The sequence below is a fragment of the Protomyctophum parallelum genome, assembly GCF_964188405.1.
Source record: "Protomyctophum parallelum genome assembly, chromosome: 22".
Taxonomy (NCBI): Eukaryota; Metazoa; Chordata; class Actinopteri; order Myctophiformes; family Myctophidae; genus Protomyctophum; species Protomyctophum parallelum.
Genome location: NC_139714.1, coordinates 10648403 through 10666985, shown reverse-complemented (window position 1 = coordinate 10666985; position 18583 = coordinate 10648403). Strand labels below are relative to the sequence as shown.

General features: G+C 44.4%; 1 protein-coding gene across 2 annotated transcripts in view; it reads right to left on the bottom strand.

The window, feature by feature from the left end:
* large1 (LARGE xylosyl- and glucuronyltransferase 1) overlaps positions 1-18583 on the bottom strand; it is a 126584-nt gene that overhangs the window by 46380 nt on the left and 61621 nt on the right. For both annotated transcript variants that reach the window (XM_083757863.1, XM_083757864.1), the window contains exons 5-6: positions 13124-13247; positions 10890-11061 (exon numbers count right to left, since the gene is read on the bottom strand). In XM_083757863.1, the coding sequence (XP_083613989.1) occupies positions 10890-11061; positions 13124-13247 (296 nt within the window). The remainder of the gene's footprint in view (positions 1-10889; positions 11062-13123; positions 13248-18583) is intronic.

Genomic DNA, 18583 nt, shown 5'->3' with positions numbered 1-18583 from the left:
GCTGAGTAAGAGAAGGGAGGGATCCTCAATGCACTTTGGAAGCGCTAATACACTTAAGTGTCCATAATTCAAGGGTAGACACCGAGGGAGTTTGCGCTGCCAAGTGTCCTCTCCTATTATTCGGCGCAATGGCAGAGCTTGCGGGGGGGACCAGGTGGAGGAGGGTAATGATGTCAGCTCTGGGGCGCGCCTTCTCGTTGACCCATTTATGTCATGTCAGGTCTCCTTTTGTTTTTGCAGGGCGACCGTTCAAAGTGGATTCCTGTTACCCAGGTTTGACATATTGGAAATATATGCTTTCGATGTCTTGTTCAGCTAAACCACAAAAGTGTACCAAAGTATATGAGTATATGTGCATTGTTGCTAAAAACTATTATTTGTAGAAAATTAATTGAAGCAATGATTCAAATGTAGGTAAGCCAATACTTTTCGTTAACAGTTTGACTGTTTTTTACGATTAACCCGCATTTTAATCAACCCCCCTTCACTGCCGAGATTGTTGTATTACCTTTAGAGCACACGCTGAATTATTTGGGCTTTTAATCCGCGAAAATCGAGCGAAAATAGCTCCCCCCGTTTGTTATGAACGATCGAACCACCCGCCATCTTGCTACACCGAGAAGAGGCAGCACAGGACCCGCCTCCATGAGGCGTTGAACCCAATGCGTTTGCATTGGCCTCAATTTCCCAGAAGCCCTAGCAGCTCACAGCATGTGACGATTTCCGGTTCATTGTCAACACGAAATGCACCTCCTCTCTTCCTAAGCGGCGAAAAAGAATTTTCTTTTTTTTGTTTACATTACGGCGGATTAAACACATAAAACAAAAGTCGCGTAAGTCTTTTATGGCAGCGACATTAACCTGGAGTAATCCATTCGCGGCACGGAAACTGTTAACCCATTCTGACCTGAGATCAGATTCATACGAGGTTTCCACTGGACACACACTGGTCTGATGAACCCATTCTGACCTGAGATCAGATTATAAAAATGTCAGTCGTTCTTTTTATTTTATTCAAAAATAGCAGACCTACAAGCTCGTATCGCGCCACTCGGTGGCGCGCTATGAGCTTGTAGATCTGCTATTTTCAATAGCTAAAGCATAGCACGATGCCAACACCAAAATGGGTGCCCGGTCAGAATGGGTTAAAATATTGATAAGACCAACAGACTCCAGACACAAATAGCACTACTTTCGTGCAACACTGAATTGTACGACAAAATAGGGCATTCATTTATGGAAAAAAACAACATGAAAAGTTGAATTACGGACAAGGTTTGTGCCCACCATTGATGACATCTATACAGTAATGGCATACAGTACACCAAATTAATCATTCATACATCCACATCACGGAGAAGAGCAGAGCGAGCCAAAGGGAGTCGAGAGGGATGAAGGGTCAGATAAGGCCTTCCCAAACTCTCCGCTATTCATCATACTGTACTGTACTGTCTGCCTGCCCTATCTCCCATCCTCCTCCTCCTCTCTCTTTTTACTTGTCAACCTGTATTAACTCTTTAAAAATGCCCGACCTCCATTCTTGGCGAGACCTCAAGACGTTTCATTGCTATGATTAATCAGCCCTCTCGGTCTGGGAAGAGAGAAGGTTTAGAAAGAGAAGAGAAATACAGAGAGGAGGAGAGAAACAGAAAGAGAGCATGTCGTCTGCCCTCCCCCGCTACGCTACGCTACGCTACGCTACGCTACGCTACACAGACGACTCCGGGTCACAATTCTTCCGTCGGCGCACTTCCATTTCGTTCTCACCTCACGGACTGGAATTGGCTCAAACAAACACGGAACCAAGACGCGAGCGCAGCACTATCTACCGTGCCGCGATTGATGTTCTGCACTCCGGCACAATTCTTCTCCACGCACGTGTCGTTTGCTGGCGGGCGCGGAGGGTGGGGGGGGTGGTGGGGGTGTGGGTGGTTGAGCCTGCGGCTAGGGGTGATCTGAGCATGTCTATACCTGCAACATTTACAGTTTTTATTTTAATTTTGCAAACAGTTCTGGAGTTATTTGACGCTTGTGACTTTCACTCCACTGCGTTTCAAACAAAGAAATACTGTACTTTTGATCTACAAGCTCACAACGCGTCACATTTTGAGCTGTTTGCAAGCTTGTAGCTAGGCTATTTTCACCATTATTTATATAAAAAATATATTACACATGTTAAACATTTCAATATAGCAATGCATTGATATTAAACATAAAGCACTATTGCATATTTTCAATGCTGAAATGTTCCCAGTGCATTAGCTAAAGTACACAATTTGAAAGGGCAGATTTAACTTTTTATTCATATTTGACCAGAAATATATATACTTTAACTGTACTGGAATAGAGTACTTCTTGCTCCCTCCCTCCCGAACACAAACCACGGAGCGTTGTGTGGAGCGGTTGCCTTGCTCAGCTAAAGCAGCAATGCTGGCAGATGATTCAGCAGAGGCTTTGAAATGTGATGCTCCGTGTCTTTCCATTTAGCTTTTTTTGCCACCAAGGGAAAGGACTACTCTCTGCTACTCCGGGGGTTGAAAAGAGAGCCAACAAACCATCCGTCTCGTTGGCGATCACTCCGCCTCAAGGCCGGAGGACACTGGATGAGCTGGAATAGCATCTACGTGTGCGCGACGTGTTCCAGGCCACTGGCTCTCTGGAAAGGGACTTCATCAGAAGCGGTGATGGGCAATTATTGCTTCTGTCAATCAAAACAATATTACACGGAGACCTGCATTCGCCGTGATAACTCGCTCTCGCCCCGGTGCCTCCGCCGCTCCCATCTCTATCTCTGTGTCTTGGGCGACCTGTGTCTCTCTCTCTCTCTCTCTTCTCAATTGTGTATTTTTTCTTCTTTTTTTTTTTTTACAGGGCACACTGTGTGAGTGGTACATAATGCAAGGGCGAGATGAAAGCAGGCGCTTTATGAATGCTGGGAAAAATCGTTTCTATTGACATGGCGGTTACGGAGGACGGCCAGAGTGTCACCAGGCCCAAAGGTTGATCTATAAGGCTTCCCTTTGATCCTCCATGCACCATTAAAGCCCCATAGATCACACTTCACTTCCAGCTGGGCGCCGTGGACAACAGGGGATCCTGGATGAAGCCAGGTAGATGTCGGGGGAAACTAAAGGGCCTGGTTAGAGCCTATCAGCCCATCCCAATGTTTTGACGGATATTTTGCCAATGGCGATAATCAATTTGAAAAATGTCAGTAACGTTTCTACAGTATGTGAGCACATTCAGCTTATAAGCAACAAAAAAAGATCACACACGTGTGAAGTGAGGGGTTTCTTTTTTTTTATCCAAAAATGTTGTAACCCATTTTTCACCCCTGTGTCAATTATCTGTTGTGATCCTGGGCTATACACACCCTCCGCTAGCCTGGGGAGAGAAACGGACTTGAACTCGTGCTTCCTTCATGCATGAGTGTCCAGGTTGCTCCTTTACACCTGACAGGGGGGAGTTTCCCTGGTTGGACGTATAGCGCGTGGAAGGGACACGTTATTCCAACCAGTTCCTTTCCCCTCCATCACAGGTGCCCCGGCTGGCCAGGGGGAGGCAGTTTAGAGACCAGAATTACACCATACACCAGGTGATACAGCACTAGAGAGTGTAGCAAAGGCCTCGGCATGGCGTCCGCTGCTGCAGCTTTCTAACCAAGGAACAGAACGAACAAGGCCTGACATTAGTCTCGTTTTGGGAGGGTCAGTGTCTGCGTGTAGGCCCACTGCACTCAGGCTAGCTAGTAGTCACTATTGTACCGTCTAATCAAAAGACACGGGAGTTAAACTAAACGCTATAGTAGTGCGATCCTTTTTTTCTAAAAATCGTTCCCAAACACCGCATTAGATCCCCGCGGGTCACGGGAGGGTAATGGCGTGTTTGCTCACTGCACAGAGTAAGTCTGCCAGCCACACGGCGCTGAAAGAAAGGCCTCCGGATGCCGAGAGCAGCCATCAGCGGTGAAGATGGATGAAGCTGCTTCGTCAAGGCCTGTGGTTGAATAATGAACTAATCTAATCGCCACATCTGAATTTCCAAGGTGGTTTTCTTGACCACCACCCCCCCCCCCCCTCCCTCCCTCCTCTTGTCTGACACCGCCCATCTCTCTCTCTCTCTCTCGCTCTCCTTCCGGATATCGCCATAGTAACGGTAGGGGCCTTAACAGCGAGCACATCCACTCCCGCCTCATTAACAGTCTTGATGAAGAACTGTCAGGGACGGATGTGTTCACCCAACCTTGGCTTGTCCGTGCACTCTCTCCTGTACAATTGTACATAGCCAGGACTCAAACACTAGCGACATATCTGTTGGAGGGAAGAACCCATGTGTTGTGAGCTTGAGATGGGCTATATTTTTAAATAGCCAAAATATAAATAGGGTTGAAGCTGATTTTAATGATACTGTACATTAACAAATGTAGCTGGAGAAGCACTGGAACCTCCCCAAGGACCCCTGGGGGTCCCCGGTCCACACTTTGAGAACCACCGCTTTAGAAGCCAACTCAGTGATCTCATCCGCAGAGCACACACCTCTACATTATTGATTTTCTTCGGCAGACACGCAGAGCCTTGCCCCGGCGGCGCTAGCAAATGTCCATGTGCCGTCTAACGCTTGCCAAACATTGGCCAATAAACACTCTGAGCAATTTGTGGTCGAACGTCCAAGGAGGGCGTGTTCCTCTGTAAGGCAAAAAGCTTGTTCTTCTGCGCACGTGGCCGAGGACAAGACAGACTCAGCAAAATCCCCCGGAATTGGAGAGAGAGAGAGAGAGAGAGCACATGAACCGATGTTTCTGGTCAATGAGGCTGTTGAATGGAACATGTTGGTCTTGTAATGGCCCGTCTAGGGAGGATACAGTTTCTGCGTGGGGAAGATAGATAGAGACAGCGATAGAGCGAGAGCGATAGAAAGAGTAAGCGAGGAGGGAGAGAGGCAAGAGAGCGAGGGCGAGATACACGGAGCGTGCGTGTGCATTTCAAATCCTATTCATGAGCCCTTGTTTGTTCCGAACACTGGCTCTCTCTCCCGAAATAAAATGCCAGAATGCAGTCAACCATTAGAGAAACACAGCGGTGAGGTTCCGCTCCTGTTTGGCTGATATACTGTACTGCTCACAAATACTAAGAAAAACAGTCCTACCTGCTCAGCTCAACGCAAATGCACACAGACTCACGCAAGGCACAGTGCATTGTTCCACCTATAGCAAACAAGGACACAATTAATTCGATGTTAAACCGATATCGGGGCACGGCATAAGGTGTCATCTCGTGACGCATTCGAAAGTGATTTCGAAAAAACGAATTATATCGTCCTTACAATATGATTATTATTGTCAGAATATCGATAGAGGTACTTGGTCACATGATATTTGATGTTGTGCATATAGCGCCCAGAAGTACATCGTGCACACACACACACACACACACACACACACACACACACACACACACACACACACACACACACACACACACACACACACACACACACACACACACACACACACACACACACACACACACACACAAACAGTGTCAAGGTCAGCACACATATGCACAACTCCCAAGAGCTCATTAAGCATTGAATGGGGTCATGTACAGTACAGCACCCACCCCTACATACAGAACCCAGCTCACCTTGGCATAAACCCCCCCCCCCCCGCACACGCCTCGCAAACCGCACACGCCTTCCATTTGTCAAAGCAGTCAGGGTCATCGCATGTACTCCTGGCGGGCCGGTGTGCAAATGGGAGAGAGAGAGAGAGAGGTTATAAATGAAATATGGACTCTTAACGTGTGGCTCTCATTTCCACCGGGCCGCTCCGTATAGCGGTGGGCTGGCGGCTGATTAGCGCCGGGGCTTTCACAGTACGTGACAAAGTCAGCGAGTCAGAGAGGGACGGATAGACGGGTGCCCTCCACCATCCCGTGTGTGGACCCCGGAGCCCGCAGGCGACGAACATACCAATTAGCAATCAGGGGGAGTGAAGTGGGTGCATGTCACACCTTTGACCTCGCTGAGGGTTCCACCAGGGTTCCTGCCAGGGCCAAGGCACCCTGGCAGCAGCTGCTCCGCTATGGAAGCTGTGCAGTCAGTGTCGGACGGACTGATCATGTAAGAAAGAGAGAAACAGAGCCCGATACACTAGGCCTGTCACAATTATATTTTTACATAATCACCATAATCGTCATAATTTTACAAAAATGGCAGAAATTATTACATTACAGCTTGTAGATTTGCTATTTCGGCAAAAAAATATATTTATTTAAATATGTCTCTAATTCCTTTGTATATTTAAAAAAGAGAGACACTGGGACAGAAGCATTGCGAGGTGCTCACAGCCGGGGGGGGGGGTTACAGAAGCATTACTTGAGCAGACAGTCTCGATGTCACTGTTTTGCCCGTTTTCATTGCAGCTCAAAAGGCTTCCAAACCCCAGAGAAAACTCAGTGGACACAGAAAGTCCACTGAATGTTCAAAGGTTTTTTGGGTGTACTTAATCGAGGTCATAAAACCTAAAAGGAAAAACGGAAAGTAAACATAAATGAAAATTAATGTCATGAAACCTTTAACAGTGTATATACACACTAATCCTATAGAGTAGCAGTATTTTGTGAGTGTTCTTTGCGGGCCATTGCACAACACCTTTAAAAGTAATGGGCCTAGACGACACCGGCAGCCTGGACAGCAAAGGGAGCGCGAGGCAGGGGTGGTGCACTGAAGTCAACTGTTAATTAAGATTGATCCAACCGCGCCCCCAGCGGCAGGCTGTGGTGTGCAGTGGGGCCACACCACCGCTCATACATCACCACCTTCTACTCCACCTCCCAGCCAGCCTCCATCCCTCCCCTCTCCCCTACTGCCGTCTGGGGGGGCCCTCAGTGACCGCCCACCCGCCCATCCACCCCCCCGTGATCTCCATATTTAGAGAGAGCCTGGTTATGTACTTTTGGGATCTCCATAATATGGAGTGAAAGCTCATCTGCAACCCACAATGCAGCATGATGCGACACATTGTGGGGCTTATGGATCTGTATTTTCATGTTCCTCCTTTAATATGTCATATTAAAATTGGCTAAAGGGAGGGCCTACATTGTGGTATTGCTACTTTTACTGAAGTACAACATAATAAAAAAGCACCGTATTGACTGAAGTGTGAAATTCTAGACCCTTTTGGAGTGCTACATTCAGAGTCTTCACCCTCTCCGTTTCTCTCTCTCTCTCTGTGTTAACCACCCCCTCGCCCTGTGGAGTGTGGAGTCTGTTAAAAACGGAAAAATAAGGCATTGCAGCCTGCCAAGTAGAGACAAAATGGGAATGACACATAGCTAATATTGTCGCTGGAGAACACGCGCGCGTGTGTGTGCTCAATATTAGCACAGTGATCCATTAACCATTTGGTTTCATTTTACACTCTCAAGAGTTAAAGATAACGATCCATTTGGTAGTGGTACAAAACTTTACCTGGAGACCTCTCAGGGACTAGAATAGATACAGTAGTGTGTTGGTTAACTGGACGCCATGCCCGAGATAATGAGATTAATCTACCTTTGCACAGGTAGCCAGGGACGAGATCCCGAGATTTGATTAATTAGCGTTAATCGAGCATTTAAAATATTAATTCGCTTTTTTTTTTTTGCTTCGTTGCTAGCCACTGCTAGCGTCCACGTAAGAAACAGCCAACATCACTGCGTGCACACCTGCTCAATGTCTTTATTGACATTATGGCTTATAATGAGATGAAGTAGGCATGATCGGTTCCCAATAAAACAAATTCAAGCTCCCGGTAGGCCTCTTTGGGCCTCAGCAGAGCCGGGGGATTGTGTAGTTTCAGTTCACTTCCAGCCAAAACAACAAGACCTCCTCTTCTCTGCTCATGTTGCAGATTTAGCTGGCACTCGCACCTACCGCATCTGCCGCACCCTGGTGTCCAAAGGCTGTGTGTCTTTGTCTGGTTTGAGCCATGCAAGGCTCACTGGCATAAAGTCCACACCAACTCAGAAAATTATATTTTCACTTCATGTGGTGTAAATTTACATGAACAGAATGTAAACAGTGGGGCTTATCAATCTGGGACAATGTTGTTGCCCCCCCGTTACTGCGACTTAGGGCTTCACGTTATATTAAATCAATCGATTTAATAATCAATTAAATCAATGTCAACCGACCCTGAAGCTATTCGGGTCGGGCTGTTTCGTTACACGTGGCGAGCACTCTTCATCATCTCCACATTAAATATTCTGTACATATCCATTCATAATGGATTGACAGCTTAAATGTCTTACAATATTGGTTCTCATTAAAAAGAATGCCTGAAAGGTATAATTTGGAAAACATAAACTGGCATTGACTGAATTCCCCCCCACGGGATGAATAAATAATTGCTCTATCTATCTGTAGGCTGTAGACATGCCTTGGTGACATATCCTTGAGTTCCATGGTTCCGCTTAAAACGCCTCTATTGCCGACACACATTTCCCACTAGGCCAAGGAAGAAATACAGACATTTTTCAAACCAGCCTCATGGTGGTGCTATAACTTTGCGCTATTTCCGTCAGTGCTAAACCCCTTATCCCTAAACGTCTTTGCCCTTTCTGCAATTTTGGAAAACATGTTTGAACAGTTCAAATAGGGGCTCTACAAGCTCACAATGTGTTGATGTAGATCAGCCAGCTGTCAGCTAGCACTGACAAAAAAAAAAAGGGCCCGAACTCCCTAGAGGCCAAGGAAAATCCTCTGCCACATCGTCCTGTTATTTATAGCGTCACCAGCAGGCAGAAAAACATGCAAAACAATGTGTCTGATATAACTCAAACAACACGCAGACCGCTATGCATGCATCTAGTCATATGATCGAGACATTTCTCACATTCCATTCCATGCATTGGCTACACATCATGAACGCAGCGACCCATTGCTGGGAAACTTTGCACTCGCATTCCCACTAAGACAAGGACATCTCCCCATAAGTCGCACAATCAACATGTTTTCCCCCTGGATTCCTTGGATCATGACACAACACACAGGACTGTTTGTGTCAGATTACATTTTCTGCCATAGTGTTGTTTTCTTCAAAACACACTTTTTGCTACTCCTACAAAGTTTGGCCAAAACTCACATAGAATCGGTACACATTATCTCTGGGATCATGTGATCAAAAATGTACAAGTTATATTTTTTCATATCCCATTCCACGTGGCTATGACCAACGTTTGCAGATCCTGGCTAGGCAACGCGGCCTGTGCACCGAGGTACAGTTACTACTACCTTATTATTACTACGTGCATGATGGTTTGTTTTTGCCAATCCTTTCACAGTCCATCAGTCTGAAACCTTGAAGCATGAACAGCTGCTCGTCTCTATTATTTCGCAACCAGAAGAGCAATCAAGATGTAACAAAAGATGTGTTGTTGTTGCCAGCCCACTGTCCCAGAATTCATTGCATTTGAAGGTGAGAACAGGCAGCAGGCGGGTCATGGTCTCAACAGCTGGTCACAGGAGTATGGGGGAGGAAAACATCGCTCTGACTCATTTAAAATTTCTCTCGCCTACAGAAGTCAGAGATGTGCGTTTGTTCATAACGCATACAACATTTCACTGAGAGAGAGAGAGAGAGCTCTTCGCAGAGCACAATGATATGCGAGTATATGTGAGTGATTATATCTCATCTTGTGAAAATAGCAGAATACGTTTCCTTCCCCGTCCCCAATCTAAACCTTTGTGTCAATGGTTGCATGATTCTGCACGGACAAAGTAGCCATGTCACAACTCGCTGACGGGGTCCCACAGGGGGTCTGTATTTTGACATCCTCGTTTCCCTCTGCACCAAATCTCTGCTGAAGGGAACCGATCTGCAAGCTCGAATAGCCAAATGTTTAATTGCGACTGTAGGTTTACTATGAAAACCTGCATTTCATGTCAGTCAGTCCATCCATCACGCCTCGTGATACGCTCCATATATGGCCGTCTCCATATATGAAGATCACGACAAACCCTGGATAGCCATACATGGAGAAGACTGGATCATCACCTAGATCTGCATATATGGAGCCGCCCAGCAACATTAAATCTGACCTCACAAAACGCAATTTTGATCAGATCCTTATATATGGAGCTGACCTGTTCTGACATTCCATATGTTGATCCTCCCCACCCGTCCTTCCTCTTCGATATCTCCCTTTTAACTGATACCCGTCTGTACATTCAAACTCTAGACAGGCTCGCCCCGAAGTCATTAGCGCAGCCGTACCCGGTTGCTGGCAAAAACAGGTTTGAAAATTAACGCCCAACCCTACTTGGCCCCTAAATGGACCCTAACTGGGCCGGCCCGACGCCCTGCCTTATTAATTGACCTATAGCCCCTCTCCAAACTGCTATGGTCCAATCACAGCTAAGCAAAACATGGGTTAGACAAACCTCTCCACCAATAGTTTTCCTATATGATGAAACATTGTTTTAAAAATGAAATGTCACATATTTTTCCAGCGCATATGGCAGGCCTTGTTGACGTATTTGGAAGAGATTTTGAAGGTCTAGTTCCAAAAATGAACCAGTATGTGTGAAATCCATGATATTTACATTGGTAAAGTGTTCAAGTGGGAGCGTCTAAGTGGGAGAGGGCGGGGCTTAGCTAAAGGTGAATTAGCACACATTTTACGCCATTCCCCGCAGAAAACATATATATAAATAAAAAAATTAAAGCCCATATATGGGCATTCGCAGACCTGTTGTTCCAGCGCTCAAGTGCGTCTTACTGGTAACATGAGACAATGACATCACACAGAAGCCAGACATTGGAGGGGCTAGCGCCCATCAAAAACACAAAGACAAAACAAAAAACAAAAAAAAACACAGCTACAGAAGGGGAAAGGAAAAGGCCTGACCTTTGAACTTGTGGAAGACGGCCCAGAGCTCGGCGATGTCGGTGGCGAAGGTGATGTCCGTGTCCAGCACGATGACCTTCTGCAGGTCAGAGGGGAGGGTCTTGGTGAGGACCAGCTTCATCAGACCGTAGATGCCCGAGTAATGCTTGTTGGGGATCCACGACACCTCCGACTGAAACAGCACAGGGACCACATCATTTAATGTGGCCCTTAATATCAGAATACTGATATATTTATTTCAGCTGTCACAATTCCAAACCCGCTTTAATTACTTTACGACTAGTATTAAATGACTAGTACTTAATGACTAGTATAAAATGTTATTGTCTTTTTGTGTCCAATGTAGTTATGTTAACAGTTCATGAAGTTAACATAACTAAATGCATTTGAAATTCAATAAAAAGGATACTTTTCAGGATTCCAATTCAAATATAGCAAAAATACAAGCTCAAAACGCGTCGCAAAAAACTTTGCATATAAGAGGAGAATTCAAGCTTTTCGTACAGCTGCAATGTTGGTGAGTTTAACATTGTTTAATGCAATCAGACAGGACCTTTCTGTTTGGATGAATGGGCTGCCAAGGCCAGAAAGTAGTTTTTTGCCACTCAGTGGGCGTTCCCGCATAACATCCAGGTACGATGCTGTCATGTGCATACCCTCTATTAGTGGTGCTCGGCGCTGCTCGCACTATTTCATGTCAAAGACCCCCAGAATTATATTATGTAATTGGCCGTGGACCATAATCTCAAAATATGTTGTTCCAGGGATCCCCCAGAAGCAAAGATTTGAGTTAAAAACATTCGCTCTGATTTGCACCACATTTTCAAACATTTTCCAAAATAGCAGATCTAGAACTTGTAGATCAGGGGTATTCAACTGGCGGACCGCGGTCCGCGACCGGACCGCGGACCACCTCTTTGCGGACCACCATTTAAGTTAATAATATAAATAACATCAGATGGTACATTTCTAATGTGAAATTGCTGCAAAGGCCCCCAAAATGTCCCCCAAGGGCCCCCAAAATTCTGGCGCGCGCTATGCGCGCGCGCAGTGTGATTTGGATTTGGAGTTCCACTCCGGGCCTGCACTCTGCACCCCATTATTGGTTGGTTGGAAGGGGATCTGATTTGTATAAGCTTGGCTTGACCATACTAAACGGGCATAGAGCCCCGCTCTCCGATGGACGCCGCGCATGGGACCGGACCTCGGTCTTATTCAAAAAAATATTTGTGGACCTTCATCATTTCTAGTTGAGGACCCCTGTTGTAGATCTTGCAGATCTGCTACTTTTGATTTTGTGTGACGCTGTCGTGTGATCAAGTACGGCGTTAATTTATTTAAAAATAAATAACAAGTTGAACAATGGAGATAAGAGGCCCGACAGCGAATGAATACATCTCCACCAACACTTCCACTGGCCCGAGCGTAAAAAAGAAATACAATAAAAAACTCATCTCTTCAGTTCAATTTTTCAGATAAAATCGGCTCTCACAGAAGTCAAGCGTTTCCCCTGGTATATTGTGGGGTTTATAATTCTGTATAAATCTACCTTCCCATAATTATATCAATAATTCCAGTTCTGTAATTATATGCCATGACTGTTTATAATTCTTATAATAATTCAAAGGGAACACTAGGCAGTTCACGGACAGTTCAAGGACAGTAAATCACATGCGGTTCTGGTCTACAGTTCTGCTGCTCTAATACTGACTAAAATAGGGGTGAAATAATCTAAATTATTATTATATATTGTTGCTGTCGGGCAGAAACCAGCCATCTCCAATTGGATTTTTCTTATCCGTTCATTGGTTTAAAAAAATCCCTCCCATGTGATGAACATGGGAATGAACATATTCATACATACAGTATGCAATGCATAAATACCCCTCATTTCCCACCCATGCACCCGCTCACCCTCCCACGGTTTCCCAAATGCAGTGGCAATACTGCAAGATTTAGTTTTTATTAATGATTGATAGTAATAGTGCATGCATGCGTGCATGATACAGGGTTTCTGTCCAACAGCAATGTTATGCAAAATCCCAAATGATGATATCCAGTCTGATATCGATGATAATATCGATATATCGCCGATGCCCGGACAGGTCTCTGCATTAGGACTAAGACTAATTGACTAAAAGAAATTTAGTCGACTAAATTGTGTGTTTTACAAAAGACTAAGACTAAGACTAAATCAAAGTCTACAGGGGAGAAAAAAAAAACACTTCTCTCACCTTGAGTTCGTCTGCGTCGTAGAAGTCGACACGGACCGCAGGCACCATCCACGTGTGGAACAGGGAGGCGAGGATCTGCTGGGCGATGGAGTCCGTGATGAAGTGGAAGTGGAGGGGGTTCCGTCTGCAGGGAAAGCACACCGAGCACATGAGAGCAGCGCCTTCTCAACACTGTTCATTTCCCTCGACTAAAGCAGTGGTTTTCAACCCTCTTTGCATCAAGGGCCCATTACTTATTTGGCATTTGAGCCACGGACGGACCACCATCTGATGAGATGTAGCCTCTCAGACCCAAAACGTTGAATGTTTTCTTGTCGTTGGATACGATTTTGTCCACAATGCCATGCCGTGTTGATGTTGGTGCCATTAGGAGAGAGAACAGGCAAACGATCAAAATTACAATTCTCCTACATTCTCTAATTTACTTCTTGTAAATTAACCCATTTTGGGGCGGGAACCCCTTTTGGTGTTTTAAACATTGTGTTATAATTTAGCTATTGAAAAATAGCAGATCTACAAGCTCATAACGTGTGCTACGAGCTTGTAGATCTGCTATTTTTTTCAATCGTGAAAATATTTATTTCAGAAAACTGGTCAGGCCAAAATGGATTAAGTAATGCAGTCAAGATGTTTAACAATAATTTAACTCTCGAGAGCGTAAAATGAAACCGTACAGGTCTATTTGGTTTCATTTTACGCTCTCAAGAGTTAAAGGGTCCATTTGGTTACCAACTCTCCATCATTTAGCTGGGGACCACCTGGAATCCCCTCAAGGACCACTGGTTGAAAACCAGTGGTCCTTGAGGGGATTAAAGCTATGACGAAAAATGTTTGTTGATGCTTGGTTGCGCTCGGGTGCAAATATTTTCAGCATGCAACTAAGTGTAAAATCAGGCATTATAAGGCCATCGAGGCTCGCCGAAATACATTTTTGTCGACAAAATCAACTGTACATTTAGTCGACTAAAATCATATATTTAGTCGACTAAAACAAGTCAACACTGGTTCTCAAAACATTTCATGTCAAGGACCCCCAAATTAATATGTAGTTGGCCATAGACCCCCACATTTGAAAATATGTTGTGTCAGGGACTTTCCATGACAGATTTTAACTAATTCAGCTGGGGGGACCCCCTGGAACCTTCTCAAGGATTCCCCCCCCCCCCCCCCCCCCACACACACACACACACACACACTGTCCGAAATCACTACTCATCATATCATTATGAATCACTATATCGTCACTAACACGTTATTTTGTAATGGTGGTGGAATGTTTAGTGGTAATCATTCTACCCTATGTCGTGGACTCATTGTATGGCCGCATAATGCATAGTAGGGTACAACTGAAGGTCACGATCGCAAATCCTATACACATCAAAGGAGAGGACAGATTCCTGGGTCCGATAACGATCGATTTGCCCTGGAGTTTCAAGACCATCATTATGGATATTTTGACTGGGATTTTGTCCAAAAGTAAACAAATAAACTAAATCTCAAACTCACTTTGAAAAAAAAAAAACGTTGATTTGATTAAAAGTTTCTATTTGCGCATTTCCAATAAGTCTTGTTTTCAGGCTGGGTCTGCAGGCCCAGACTGGCAGACGTGCCGAGGCCAAACAGTGGCAGGTGACTCATCAGCACACACACACACACACACACACACACACACACACACACACACACACACACATGTATGCTGTACGCCAGCCTGCCAACAACACACGCACGCAGACACAGAAGGTTCCCACCAACCACAGCACGAGTTACATCGCGGTTTATCAGAGCTGTGCCCACGGCAATCTCATCATCTAATTGCCATAATCTGCTAATAAAATCTCGCCCCGATGCTGTGGATTAAGACATTTCTAAAGAGGGCTTGGATTCGGGGAATCATCTGCGTGGCCGCAGAGCACAGTCTTTGTAAACAGTCCTCCTGATATTCAATCCACAACAGAGAGAATACTTACCCCCACCCGCAGTGTTTGAAGCTCGGGTTCTTTACAGTTACTCAAAGAGAATGTGTGCTTTTTAACTCATTCTGACCTGAGATCAGATTCATACGAGGTTTCCGCCGGACACACACTGGTCTGATGAACCCATTCTGACCTGAGATCAGATTCTAAAAATGTCAGTCGCTCTTCGATTTTTCTAAAATAGCAGACCTACAAGCTCGTATCGCGCCACTCGGTGGCGCGATATGAGCTTGTAGATCTGCTATTTTTAAATAGCTAAAGCATAACATGATGCTGACACCAAAATGGGTGCCCGTTCAGAATGGGTTAATCAATACATCAACCAAACTGCGTCCTTTTCTTCTAGCTCAAACTATAATACTACCGACTAACTTTTGGGTCATAGTCTTTTGAATCAAATTGCATTTGATGGCGCCGTAATGCCCGATTGATACTTTTTTCAGCTGCATGCTGAAAATGGCTACAAGCTTGTATTAGTTATCTCATCTGTCTAGTTTTTATTTGTTGACTAAATGTTTTCATCAGTATAAAAAAAGGTAGCCAACACAATGAACGCTGTCAAGCACTGCTGAGGGGGTGTACATGCTTTTGTAGATTGTATGTTGAATTTATTGCGACCAACTTACTGATGCCGTTGCTTTGACACTGATATCTTTGTTTGCCATGCCCTGTAGTCTGTTTTTAACTGCTGTACTGCAACTGAATTTGCCTCGCATGATCAATAAAAGGTCTTATCTTTGGCATGCACTGGGGCCACAGACCACCATAACGCTGAGAGTGAGCAAACTGAAACAAATTGATCCGTAAAGGTCTAATTGGAAGAAGAAAAAAAAAATCACACTCGTGTGAAGTGAGCGGTGCCTCTTAAAGGTATATTCAGTGATTTCACTCAAAAAACCTTAGGTTTCGTTTTTGGCTGTGGGACCCAGCCTTTCGTCCAATCAGGATAGAGAGTCAAAAACGAAACCTAAGGTTTTTTGACCCCCAGGGGTTAACTGGGGACAGGGAGGAACTCCTTATATGGCCAGCACACTCTATAGTAGGGAGGCTTATCACAACAAAACAAAAAAATAAGTGATATTTGAATTAAGTGAAATCACTGAATATACCTTTAACACTCAAGAGCGGCCAAAACGGAGGTCTCCGTCCTATCAAATAGTTACACTCAGCGCCCCGAACGGAGATTAATCAAAAGATTCAAAATCGATTCATAATTTCCAAAAATCCAAAAGTTCGAGCTTACCCTAATCACAGTAAACATCATGTCTTCAGTCATTTTCAAGTTACTGTAGTCAGTACTAGTCACTTCAGATCAGCACAGCTGTATTGTATTGTAATATTGAATCATTTGGAATAGAGAATAATTTTGAATCTGGAAAAGAAATGCTTTAGAATTTTTTTTAAAGATCGTTTTTGGATCTAATCGTAACCCCAATAATCGGAAACGAATCGAATCGTGGGACACCCAAAGATTCACAGCCCTAGTAAAAGACCTGTTAAGGGTCCATTTGGTAAGGTTACAGCCATGTAACAGACCTGTTAAGGGTCCATTTGGTAAGGTTACAGCCATGTAACAGACCTGTTAAGGGTCCATTTGGTAAGGTTACAGCCATGTAACAGACCTGTTAAGGGTCCATTTGGTAAGGTTACAGCCATGTAACAGACCTGTTAAGGGTCCATTTGGTAAGGTTACAGCCATGTAACAGACCTGTTAAGGGTCCATTTGGTAAGGTTACAGCCATGTAACAGACCTGTTAAGGGTCCATTTGTGCACAACAAATTCCAATCTGGATTCAGGAAAAGTCACAGCACTGAAACTGCACTGGTAAAAGTAATGAATGATCTTAGGGTGTCTGCTGACAAGAAACATGTATCGGTTCTCTTACTCCTAGATTTAACGGCTGCATTTGACACGATTGATCATTCAATTTTAATACAGCGCCTGGAGCACTGGGTAGGCCTGTCTGGTACGGCCCTGTCCTGGTTCTCCTCCTACCTCTCAAACAGAAGTTACTTTGTCAAACTAGCCGAGTTTGACTCAGACAAACACAACATCAGCTCTGGTGTCCCACAAGGCTCGATTCTTGGTCCTCTGCTGTTCTCCTTATACATTTTGCCATTGGGTGAACTAATTTCCAATCACGGAGTCAATTTTCATTTCTATGCTGATGATACCCAGCTATATCTTTCTGTGGCCCCAGATGATCCCTGTGCTCTAGACCCGCTGTTGACCTGTCTGTCCAGCATTAAATGTTGGATGAGTGAGAACTTTCTCAAGCTAAATGAGGATAAGACAGAAGTTCTCATAATCGGTTCTAGCGAGCAAAAAGAATCAATAATTAGCAGACTTGGCAACCTGACTGTAGAAAGTAACAGTACAGTAAAGAACCTGGGGGTTATTATTGATTCTGAATTGAATTTTAATTCACACATTAATCATGTTACCAAGATTGCCTTTTTTCACCCTAGAAATATTGCACGAATCAGAGCCTATCTGTCCTTGGATGATGCAAAATCACTAATCCATGCCTTTGTTTTTTCTCGGCTTGACTATTGCAATGCACTTTTTTCAGGACTCCCTAAGAAATCGACTGACAGATTACAACTTGTCCAAAATGCAGCAGCTAGAGTCTTAACTAGAACTAAGATGAGAGAACATATTACTCCAGTTTTGGCAGCACTGCACTGGCTTCCGGTTGTCTTTAGGATTGACTTTAAAATTCTGTTACTTGTCTATAAAGCTCTCAATGGTCTCGCACCTCCGTACCTCCGTGACTGCCTACCTAGATATGTCCCTAGCCGCCCCCTCAGGTCCTCCAATGCTGGCCTACTTGAAGTGCCTAAAAAAAAGTGCACAAAAAAGTATGGTGAGGCAGCTTTTTGCTTCTATGGCCCAACAGCCTGGAATAAACTTCCATTTGAGCTCAGACACGCACCCTCTGTAGACATTTTTAAATCTCAACTCAAGACTCACCTCTTCACCCTTGCTTTTAGTTGAGTTTTATTTTTATTTTTTTATGTGTTTTTATTTATTTTATGTTCTTATATTCAGTTTTGTTCTCTGCTATTGTTTTATCATTTTAACTACTTGTGTTTTATTGTATTTTATTTTTGTCCTGCCCTGTGAAGCACTCTGAGCTGCATTTATGTATGAAAAGTGCTATACAAATAAAGTTTATTATTATTTGGTAAGGTTACAGCCATGTAACAGACCTGCAAGAGTCCATTTGGTTTCATGTTACAGACCTGTAATGGTTCATTACAGGCCCCCTGCCAATCCCCACCCCCGGAAAACTGACTAAACCGATTGGACGGTGCTGGACTGGAAATGTAATTGCACTTTTGAAACGCACAACAGCACTTTATAAAACGCACAACAGCACTTTATAAAACTGTGCTGGTAACGATATTTTAAAGGATATCACCATGGGATGGACTTTATCCATAGGCTATGTTTTGTGTTGGTAACCTTTTAACTTTTTAT